The sequence below is a fragment of the Typopeltis vanoorti genome, chromosome 4, assembly GCF_054136105.1.
Source record: "Typopeltis vanoorti isolate ZY-2024b chromosome 4, IOZ_Tvanoo_1.0, whole genome shotgun sequence".
NCBI lineage: Eukaryota > Metazoa > Arthropoda > Arachnida > Uropygi > Thelyphonidae > Typopeltis > Typopeltis vanoorti.
In genome coordinates, this window is record NC_143552.1 from 64908619 (window position 1) to 64921238 (window position 12620).

General features: G+C 36.7%; 1 protein-coding gene across 1 annotated transcript in view; it reads left to right on the forward strand.

Annotated features, from left to right (window-relative positions):
* The window catches only part of LanA (laminin subunit alpha), a 1191635-nt gene that overhangs the window by 462841 nt on the left and 716174 nt on the right, over window positions 1-12620 (forward strand). The window contains exon 21 of the mRNA XM_090391815.1: window positions 6262-6590. Coding sequence (XP_090247941.1) covers window positions 6262-6590 — 329 coding nt within the window. The remainder of the gene's footprint in view (window positions 1-6261; window positions 6591-12620) is intronic.

The window sequence follows — 12620 nt, forward strand, 5'->3', positions numbered from 1 at the left end:
GGTAACCCTAGTGTTCCACTCCTGATATTATTACTTGCAAGTCCCTGCTAAGTAATAATACCATTAATACACCTTTTGATAACAGAAGTAAGAAAAAAAAGATGTGTGATACCAGTATAAATGTATTAGTTTTTCTAATCATCCATGCAATGGATGAAAATCCAGTAGAGAAAATGTCCCTTCTTTATTCAAAATTTAAAAGAGTTTGGAAAGTTGGTAGGTTCTCCCAAAACATTTTAAATCCTACTTTCTGGTGATGCCCTTGTAGAAACATCATGTGAACAACATTCCAAAAAACTACTTCGAACAACATCAGGAACAGTCATAAAACACTGAATTCCTGTAGAGGAGTGATATCAGAATGGAATTGCCTTGATGTTTCTCATGAGGGGATATGTTCAGAGCTTAAAGAACAGGTATGAGGTGCATCCTGATCCATCTGATCATCTGGTTCCAACTAGAAACATCATCCTTACTTTTGATACTCCAAAGACTCCAACATCTGTAAAAACTGGATATCTCAAATGCCCTGTTAGACTGTACATCCCTAATTCACTAAGATGCTTAAGTACCAGAAATATCTACATGCCAAATTGCCTGTCATGACTGTGCCATGTCTGATGTGGCAGTAAAGAGCATGATAACAAATCTTGCTCTGCAAAAAAAGCTAAATATGTAAACTGTCAGGTAAATCGTCATGCATGTCAGAAGTGGAAAGATGAAAAATAAGTGCAAAAGTTAAAAACAGAATAAAATATATCGGGATGCAAAAAGGAAGTTAACCACCACAACATACCTGTTCTGAAGTCCTCTTATGCTGAGAAGGTGGTAGCTAAGAAAACATTAACAGCAACTCAAACTCGTATGTCTATTCCACCATCTGATAATTTCACTATACCTAAACTTTATGATTGTGACTGATTCTCTGTTGAGTGCATCAATCACACAACACATAGTCTCACTTCATTTGATGAGAACACATTTGTCAAAAAAATATGGCAAGGTTATCACTTCAAGACAAACCATCATCCCTCCCACAGAAAAAATGGATACTTTAGTATCCACTGAAAGTAACTTGAACTTAATCCAGTGATCCTGACACATCTGATGTATTGGATGTATTTCCAGAGGAATAGATGTACACTGGTTGTCCATACTTCAAAATCAAATGGGAAATATAAAACTGACAAGAGTATGTCCTGAACCTCCTGATAATCAGACAATTATGTCATTTTTCCACTGCTCACATGAGATGTTGAAGAAAACATATATGAAAGCAATCCTTTTCCCATTGTTAGCACTGTGCTTTCATAGGGACCATGTCCTCCTGCATGGATGTCCATGCAGAAAATGGACTAGGCTGACTGGAATACATTTTCTCCATCTTTCAAAATTGAATATTGAAGCAGTCAGCTAAACACCTATCAATGAAGCAGTGTAGAATATAACAGATTATATTGTCCATGCAACAGCTGCAGCAATTCCAGAAACATCATCCTGATTTCCACTTGATCCAAAACTTTTGTGAAACTCAGAGTGCCAAGCAGCCAAAAAAATTAAGATAGCATGGGATATATTTCAGAGATACCTTACCACAACAAGCTTAATAGCATTTAAATGTGCTTGGGCCAAAGAATGTTATGTGAGATGTCAGAGTCAAAAACAATCCTGGATCCAGTTTACATCATCAATTATTCAAACAGCCAGTCCAGAATTGTATGGGATAAAATACAGAAAGACAAAAGGTAGATACAGAACACACCATTTGTCTACCTTGGAACATAATGGATACTATATACTCATGTAGATCCCAAAGCTATTGCAGACACTTTCAGAGAAAAATTTGTCAGAATCTCAGCAATAGCAGTATACACAGGTTTTTTAATATTGAAAGACAGATAAGAGAAATAGTGGATAAGCTTTTGATCCAAGGGGATAGAGCTATACAGTCAGCCATTTATTAAGAAGGAACTCAAAAGAGCTCTTTTTTCTGTCTCATCTTAGCACAGTAGGCCATGATGACATACATTATGACATGATAAAACATCTCTAATCATCTTCTATGAATCTCCTCTTACTATACAACAGAATATTTATTGGAAGAGTGCACAGACTCTTGGCATAAGTCAGTCGTCATTGCTATCCCCAAACTAGGCAAGGATCCAGCATAGGCCAACAGTTGTCATCTAATTGCTCTGACTAACTCTTTCTAAGGTCTTGGGAAAAAATAGTAAACACAAGGCTTCTCTTATTTATAAAGCAACAAACTTCTTTCCAACATACAGTGTGGTTTTTTTCTTATACACTGATCAACCTTAGACCATTTTTTCTGTTTAGAAACATGTATAAGAGACTCTTTCCGGAAATGAGAACATCTGCTTTCAGTCTTCTTTAACATGGAAAAAAGCTTATGACACAGCATGGAGATATGGCATTTTAAAAGACCTGTTTAATCTTGGTCTGAAGGGATACTTTCCTGTTTTTATTAAAAACTTTCTATCCAGCCTAGTCTTTCAAGTCCAAGTGGGCAAAACACATTATCTCGTGCATATCATCAAGAAGAGGGAGTTACTCAAGGCTCTATCTTAAGTGTGACCCCTCTTCACTATTAAAGTGAACTCGATTACTGAACCTCCTCCTTCCACAATAGGCAAATGCCTTTATTTCGATGACTTTACAATTTTCTGTCACTCCTGTAATATGAGGATCATTGAAAGATAACTTCAAAAAGCTACCAATCATGTCTCTTCATGATCCCTTTGTCTTGGGTTCAGGTTCTCTGCAGGGAAAAAAATAGATGTATGTGTGCACTTTTGAAAATGCACTCTTCATCCTGATCTTGATTTAAGAATGGGACAAACTATTATCCCAGTATCACCAGAGGCCAAGTTCTTAGGACTCATCTTTGACAGAAAGCTAATATTCTTTACACACATTTGTCATCTTTGTTAAAAGTGGAGCATTGAATAGTGAAGCATAGAATATCCTCTGCACTCTATCCTGTATAGAACTGAGCACTGATTGATATTGCTTGCTCTGCATTTATCAAGCATGTGTACACTCAAAGCTTGATTATGGATCCCAGTTTTACTGTTCTGCAAGGGAGAGCACATTCTTCTGGGGTTGGGCCTTATCCATCATTAGGTTATCCAAATAGCTACTGGTACTTTTTGCACATCATCCATTCAAAGTCTTTATGTTGAATCGAATGAACCTCTCTATCACTTACACAAAAACATTTATCTCTTAATTATGCCTTAAAAATAGTCTCTTCCAGATCATCCTACATGGACTAGTCTCTTTTGGTATGTTCATTAAAGAGGCTATGGATGCTGTACGAAAGAAACCAGCATTCCTCCATGGCAGGCGTGCATCCTGCAACCTCTCACTTTGTCAACTGCAGAAGTCTCATACACCAACATCTGTCTATCTACAATTGTTTAATGCACACAGAGCAGCCTACTCTGATTTCTTGCCCATCTATACTGATGGTTCAAGAACTGACACTTCTTTTGGCTGTAACTTTCTGGCCTAGTTGGCTGAGTGGTTAGCGTATCCGCTCTCCAGCCAAAAGACTGCAGGTTCGAATCCCGCCATGGGCATGGATGTTTGTGATTGTCTGTGGAAATACTAGTGGTGGTGGTCAGCAGTAAATGGCATGGATGGAGATGATGAAGGCAATTGGTGGAGACAGAGAATTGTAGAGTAAGTGCCCTCCCTCGATGAGTCTTTGGACTTCCTGGAGGTGTTATGTAATAATAATAATTAATGTCTTAAACCAGATTCACTTAATTGCAGTATGTTAAACAGCAGAATTGCATTCCATTTAGCTTGCAATAGGGCATAACAAATAACATAGCAAACTCCTTATAGCCTCTTGGCTCTTTATCATAGCAAAAGTATGTAATTTATATAGTTTTTTTTTTGATGTTCGGTTGTGTTGAATTCCCAGCCACATTAGAATTAAGGGAAATGACATTACAAATGCAGCTGCTAGACCAGCTTGTACTTTTTTGACATACTGTTTGACAGTACCATATACTGACTACACACAGGTTTTAAATTAAAGTTAATTGCTCAATGCAATACTCCTGGCAGGGAGCACTGACAAACAAATTGCATGAGATTAAGCCTAAAATTAAGCATTGGCAGTCTAGTCAATATAGGAACAGAAGAGAGAGAGAGAAAGTTGTTTTTTGCTAGGTTGCACATAGGTCACAGTCATCTTACACATCGTTATTTGCTGAGGGCTGATAACCCACCTATATGTGAGAAATGTGTGTGTGTGTAGCAGAGTACCTTCCTGTGAAGAGTCCTTGGACTCCGTGGAGGTGTCACATAACAGTAATAATAATAACTTCCATATTATCTCTTTCATATTCTTACACCTCTCTCACCTCTTTCACACCTCTCTCACCTCTTTCACACCTCTATCACTGCTATGCACTATTCTACCTCCATTCAGATTTTCATTCTCTTTAGCCTGTGTCTCCACCTGCAATGCTTATCCATTTGATCCTTCATAGAATTTCATTCCCATTCTTATCCTACTGTGTTTAAAATTCAAACCTATATTTATCCTCTCCCAAGTTTGTTAGTTATTTTTAATGGTTTACACTAGTTGAACAAATGCTAGGGTATATCTACATCCATTGTCAAATTTCGTGAGTAGCATGCTGAGAATTCTACATGAAGAAATGTTTATTAAAAATTATTCTACCATATGAAGTAATCAGAGTGGAGATTGTTTGGCATACAGCTATAATTAGTTGCATTTCTTTACAAAAATTTCTTTAGTTTTCTTAATCATATGCTGACTAGATTTTATGCTACATGCAGATAATATCAAAATATGTGTTTTTAATTATTTATTTAAATTTCATTAAAGATAATTTAGAGGTTTCTTGAACAATAAGAAATCACAAAAAATGAAGACAATGAAAGCACCATGAACAATTTACAGGAGTGATATATCAGATAAATTATATCATCTGCTTAAAGCAGCTTCACCATATTCTTCAAACCATTTACAAAAAATATCTATTCTATTTTCATACCACTGATAATGGATACTAACATAATTTTCTCTCTCTCTCTCTCTCTCTCTCTCTCCCCCTCCAATTCCTCCCTCTATTTTTCTTTCTGGTTCATAAAGAGTACTATATGTATATAAAGTTTGTTATTACAGTTTTAATGGATCTCTCTTAGAGTGATGTGTCATTTTTATTATTATAACCAAATGTTATAATAATAAAATAAATCAAATATGGCATCAGATTTTGCAGCATCTGAAGCAGAACTTTCTAAAAAAAATATTGTTACACAGAAATTCAAGATTAAATAATGAAGACTTTGCAGGCAATACCTTAAGTGTCAACAAATATTTCTTGTCTTATTTCTTTTCATTAAGGAAAGAATTCAGTTTTTATAGATTTTAGATTTCTAGATTTTATGGATATGAATCAGATGGATTCTGTTAAATTTTACTAATGTTCATTGATATATCTTCTACATTTATTAAATTTTAAATATGACTTAGTTCTGGATTTAGTTCAGCTATGAGGAGAATGCCAAAGGCCTAATAATTGGATCTGTCCCCTGTAGGGATGCAGGGCAACCTACTCAAGCACTAATAGTAGTGTATTTATGTATTACATATCATCTTTCTTGAGGCTCCATAGCTCAGTCAGTATAGATGAAGCCCTTTGGTTGGAAAGACCTGGGTTTAATTCCCGTCAGTGACGTGAAGAATCTTTACCTGTTCTCTTTTGACAAAAGGTGAGTTAGCCAGTCTCATACAGAGGTAGGGATTTTTTTCACCCAGAAACTCAGAGTTTTTGTCCCCCAGAACAGACAAACTGGCCTGTGAACACGTACATCTACAGACATAGGCCACACCAGGAGGCATAGGGCTAACCACCATATCCTCAATATGGTAGCGGTTAAATAAATAGAAAATCCTCGACACCGCAAGGTGAAAGAGGAGGGAAGGAAGGAATAAGAAAAATATATCTTCCTAGTTCTTATTGTAATTAACTTTTTCTGGATTTTAGCTATATAGTGATAAAAGTTTGGAAATAATATAGATGTTTTATTCTATGTGTTTACTTTAATCTACAAAGTGAGTCCTTCTGCATCATATATGTTCTATGTTTTTTGCATGCACAACTTATTTATTATTTTATTTCATTAAAAGTGATGACACACAATATGCAATAGTTTTATATTTATAGTTTTTATTTCCTCCCCTGTAAAATTTAGGATTCTGCCAAGATGCTGCATATTCATTAACTTCAGAGTATAATAATGGAGCACTTTCTTGTAATTGTAATACTGATGGTTCCCGTAGTTTTGAATGTGATGAATTTGGTGGTCAGTGCAACTGCAAACCTAATGTTATTGGCCGTACTTGCTCACAATGCCAAACTGGCTTTTTTGGTTTCCCAGATTGTAAACCATGTGATTGTCCATCAACTGCTTACTGCCATCCTGTCACAGGTCAGTGCATTTGTCCATCCCGAGTTACTGGAGATCACTGTGATACATGTGTTTCTTATACTTATGGATTTGATCCTATCATTGGATGTGAGGTGAGGTGGAGTTCAGTTAATTTGAATATGTATATAACTGCATTACTTAGTTATATGAATGTTAATTATGATAAAAGATACAATATGTGTCATGTGCTTAGTCTGTAACTGTTTGCCATATCTTTGAAGGGAATAGTAATCAAAACCAAAGGAGGGACAAAAGTCTCATGTTTGGGAGGCATGAAAAATTAGGATGTCATTCTAATTTTAGATTGGCGGGAGGGTTAATTTTATGGATGTTGATTGGAGTTGAGAATCATTACCAAGTTCAGAGCAGAAGAATTTATTGAATGAGCGTATGATAATTGCTGAAGAATAGCACTAAATGAAAAGACTAAAATAAGATTTTGTAATCTCATCATAGGATTTTAATAATCTCACAACCATTGGAAAGAAGTGATCATTTAGATCTTGGAGGATATTATCAAGTAGTACTGATCTGAATGGATGAAATATGTTGGGAGATTATTAGTGAGTTTTTATGTTGCGCTCATATGCGAGAAGTTGGTAATCAACCAATAGTACATTAGTACCATGTATGGGTAGTGGGTTAGAAAGGAGAAACTTGCTTACATTTGATTTAAAAGTTTCTATGTTGTATTCCTTAATCGAGTTTTGCCATTGTAGAATTTAATAAGCTTTAGTTTTGAAAGACTATGCTTGCAACTGTTACTGGTAATGACAGTCATAATATTAAGGCTGCTGCAACATTAGGAGCAAAGTTATTTTCAACTATATAATGTAGCACTTTAATTGGGAGCATATTTTCTGGTACTTAGTGGGAAACTATTCTCAATTCATCAAATAGCTCAATGGCATCAATGTTTCTATTTTCTTGATGCATTAGAATACTTTCTAGATTTTTACATTTGTTTAAAAGCTCATTTTTCACTTCAGATTTCAATTTAGGGATATTATATAAAAATGAAAATGGAAAAAACTAATTGCCCAAATCTTTCGTGGATAGAACTCATTGCTACATCAATAATATGAAAGAAAAACCCAATTTTAAATTTAGTTTTGGGATCAGAAATAGACTCATCTTTTGCTTCATAATCATGTTGTTTTTTCTGCTGACACACTCTATCTATCCCAATGGCTTTAACAGGCCTTTAAGGCCCACAACCTTCCAAGCATGCTTGGATTTCGTAACCGAAATACAAGGATAGAATGGTCACTCCTATGCCTCAAGGTATTCTTGGCTGTATCCCTGTGTGTTCACGGGGCCGGTTTGCCTGCTTGCGGGATGAAAAACACCAGATAATCTGGGTGCAAAAACCCTACTGCCCGTGCCCAAGACCGGCTAACTTGGCTACGGCTGAGGAAGATCCTTCAGCTCCTCACGTCTCCAACGGGAATCAAACCTAGGACACTCCTTCCCCAGGCATATGGTTGTGAAGCGCAAAGCCACTAGGCTAACCACGCGGCCGCTGACACACTCTAGTACTTATAAATGTTGGTTTCAAATTAGAATCAGCTAATGTTGTAGCATCTACAAGAAAATTATTATTATTATTATTATTTGACACCTCCAGGGAGTCCAAAACTCATTGAGGGAGGACATTTGCTCTACACAACTCTGTCTCCACCAGCTGACCACAACTACAGCGATGCCATCTATCGCCAACCACCACTGGTATTTCCACAGAGACAATGACAAACATTTATGCCCACGGTGGGATTTGAACCCACAGCCTTTTGGCTGGAGAGTGGATATGCTAACCACTCGGCCAGCCAGACTGACAATTTCAAAAATTTTGAAATAATTCATAATTTATGATATTCTCAAGTCTTTAGAGAACATTTCTTAAAGTAGATATGGCAGTAGACAATTCCATTTTTATGCTTAGCAATAATTTACAAGCTACATCTCATGTTGAATGCACTGGTTCTCATCCAATTATCGAAGCGAAGGACCGTTGACTTCGGTTAGTACTTGGGAGGCTACCACCTGGGAACACCGAGTACCATTGGCATTAATTTTGCTAGCCTGGTTGACCGAGTGGTTAGCATATCCGCTCTCCAATGAAAAGGCTGCAGGTTCAAATCCTTCCGTGATCATGGATGTTTGTGATTGTCTGTGAAAATGCTAGTGTTGGTGGTCTGCAGTAGATGGCGTTGATGTAGATGATGAAGGTAGTTACAGAGGTTATATTGATATCACCTGGGTCCATATTAACAAATCTTATAATTAGTGTTAATTGTTCAATATGACTTACGTCAGGAGTACGGTCGGCAACTATGCTGTAATATTTAGCATTCTACACCATAGAAATTATTTTCCTTTTTATGGTCCCAGAGAGGAGAGAAATCAATTCATTTTGAATCTTTTTCCCCAAGATAATGTTGGGCTGATCGACGATTCACTCTTAGTAAATGTTCAGAAATCATCATCATCATCAAATTCCTGCCATGTACCCTCAAGGGGTGTACAGGATATGACAGTACTACATGAAAAAATTACATCATTACTAACTTCCTATCCACAATTTTCCTCCAAATCAGTCTGTTACTTGTCAAGACTCCAACATTATCAGATCTTATATTTCTATTGTCTAAGGCACTTTGTACCGTATCAATCCACCTATATCTTGGTCTTCCTCTGGGTCATTTTCCTGGCAACCTGGCAGAGAACACTTGTTTTGTGAATCTTTCCTCTCCCATTCTATTTAAGTGACCATACCACCCTGCTAATGCATTCCTGGATGCTGACAATGTCAAGTTCTTTCCTAATATCCTCATTTTTAATATGATATTGCCATTGATGCCATCTGTTCACGCCTCTAATCTTTCTCAGGACTCTCATATCTGCGGTCTCTAGTCTTTGGTCAAGTGTTTTACTTCTGACCGAGCTCTCAGATCCATAAGTTAAAACTGGTTTGAACAACACTGTCTTGTATACAGCTAATTTAGTGTTCCGACTAATTTCTTTCTTATTCCATATGAATTTATTCAATTGACTTCTCACCATACCAGCTTCACTGATTCTGTTGTCTATTTCTATATTTAATTTACCATCTTCGGTAAAAATTGTGTTTTTACCGAAGATGGTAAATGTTTTACTTGTTCCACAGGTTCTCCATTCACAACACAGTTGACATTTTCAATGATTCTGCCTATTTTCATTGTCTTTGTCTTTTTATTGCTGACCTTCATACCATATCTATTACAACAGCTATTCAATTTAGTCAGAGAATCTTGCAGACTTGTAGCGGATTTATTTAGAAGTATAACATCATCCGCATAAAGCAAAGAGCTGACATTAACATCTCCAATTTTGATATCAGGTTTAATACCACTTTCCTTCATAATGTGATCCATATAGATAATGAATAACAGAGGGGATAATGTATATCCTTGTCTCACACCAGATTTAACATTAAACCATCTTCCTGTACTTCCTTCATTTCTAACTGCTGACTTACAACTCAAATAAAGACTAAGTATTGCTTGATATAATGCCCCATTGACACCATATAACTGCAGCGTATTGAACAGGTTCTATCTTGGCACCTTGTCATATGCCTTTTCCAAATCGACAAAACTTAAATACAGATCTTTGTTATATTCCCATGCTTTCTCAACTATTTGTCGTAAAGTGAAGATCTGATCCTGACAGCCTCTTTTTGGCCTGAATCCAGCTTGTTCTTCACCAAGCTTTTCTTCCACAATTCTTCTCAACCGTTTCTCATGTATACTTGCGTAGATCTTGCCAGGAACACTCAGTAGGGAAATACCTCTGTAATTCTCACATTCAGTTTTATTTCCCTTTTTATATATGGGTACTATGAGAGCTCTACTCCAATCATTGGGAATTCGTCCCTCTGTCCAGGCTTTCTGAATTATGCAGTGCAGCCACTGTAAGACTTTTATACCACCATACTTCAGCATTTCTGGTCGAATATCATATACTCCTGCTGCCTTTCCACATTTCAAGCCTTTGATGGCTTTTTCTACTTCAAGTATGGATATGTATTCCTGATTGCATGCCTGGTCAGTGTTTTTTATCACTGTGCTGTCATCACTGCTTGTTTCATTTAGCAGTTTTTCAAAGTAATTACTCCATACTTCAAGTATATCTTTTTCTCCTGTTTTCATGTCACCTTTATCATCTCTAACTCCTTTTACAGCACTCTTTCCTCCATTCCTAAGCTTCTTCAACAACCTGCAGAATATATTGCCACCTTCTTGATATTTATTTTCTATATTCTTGCCAAAGTCCTCCCATGGCTTTTGTTTAGCTAGTTTTACACACTGTTTAGCTTTCTTACATTTGTCTCTGTATTCGGTCAGAGTAAAAGCTGACTTATTTGCCAGGAACTTTTGATATGCTTTCTTCTTTTCCTTCACTGCCTCTTTAACTTCCTGTGTCCACCAGGGAGTTCTGATTTTTTTATCCTTGCACACAACCTTGCCACATGCCTCTCTGGCAGAATCAATCAATGTTTTCTTCAGAGTTTGCCACTGAATCTCCAAGGTTTGATTCCTGTTCTCAAACTCTTTCATTTTCTTTTCAATAATCTTTCTGTATTTTAGTCTACAGTTAACATCTGAGAGCTGCTCAACTTTTATTCGCTTTAAAACTTTCTTACATGTTATTCTTTTCAATATGAAATTGAATTTTATCCTGCTCAAGACTAAATAGTGATCACTTCCAATTTCAAATCCTCTGTACACTCTGGTGTCCTGCACCAGGGAGAAAACATCACTATCAACAATAACATAGTCAATGAGACTTTTCTTATTCCTAGCCTCTTCTCTCCATGTGAATTTGTGCACATTTTTATGTTGGAACATGGTGTTAGTAATAACCAGTCCATGTCCTGAGCAAAAATCCAACAGATATTTGCCATTATTATTAGCTTTGCTCTTTTCTCCAAATTTTCCCAAAATATTTTTGTATGTCTCACAATCATTTCCTACTCTGCTATTTAGATCCCCAACAAGGACCAACTATTCCTTTTTCATTGTGTCAGTTGCTTTTTCTAGAGCATCAAAAAATTCCTCCACTTCTACCTTAGTAGAACCTTCTGTGGGACCATAGGCACGAATAAGTCTCATTGTCCAGTTCCCCATTCTCATATTTGCCCACATTACTCTATTTGAGACTGACTGCCATTCAAGAAGATTAGCCTCGTATTTTGTGTTGAATACTATGGCTACTGCTTCTTTTCCTTGATTGTCATTGCCTGAATATAACATTTTGTATTTATTGCTCAAAAAGATCTCACCAGTTTTGGTCTTTTTTGTTTCGGTCACCCCTATTATGTCGATCTGGTACTTATCTAATTCCTCAGCTAGCTCCATTTCTTTGCCATTCAGGCTTCTTACATCGATAGTACTGATCTTTAACTCTGGTGATGTTGAGTTGGGGTTTGTTTTCAGATTTGTTCCAGTAGGTGACTTTTCGCTGTTTGCCCTGGTTCCCTGGTGAAAACAACAGGGGCCTTGTTTAACCGGGTGATTCCTCAGCCGGCATGAAATTTTGTCATGTTGTACCATCATTTTTTATTTTGGTTTAACCAATAAGAATACAGTTTGGTCTGCTAAATCCCAAATTGCCAGCCCATCCTCATTCGTTCAGTATCAAAGTAGATACCCAACAGGGTGCACCACGAGAAGGTGAGGATTGGACATTAGGTCAGAAGCCCTGGTTGGTTCTCCGCATTCCTTTAAAGGCTATGTGGAGGTCTCATCTCAGTTATACAGCTTTGACCCTTAAGCACCCCTTGTTCAGACATTGCATTATCAAATCTGGTAATTAATTCAATAAGCTTTAAAAAATTGCCATTATTATAAACATGCAATTTATCAGATGTTGCCTGAAAGGGCAAACATTGTTGAGCTAAAAATTGAACAGTGGCAATTAGGCATGCTATTATGCTCCTCCAGTGTTGAGCCTCTGCATTTAATAATTTTTGTTGCATTGAATCAATCATCTGTTCTAATTTAAGCCTAGACAATAACTCAATCCACTTCTTATGGAACTCGTGTTCATTAAGATACAGATATAAATGCCCCCACTTGTTA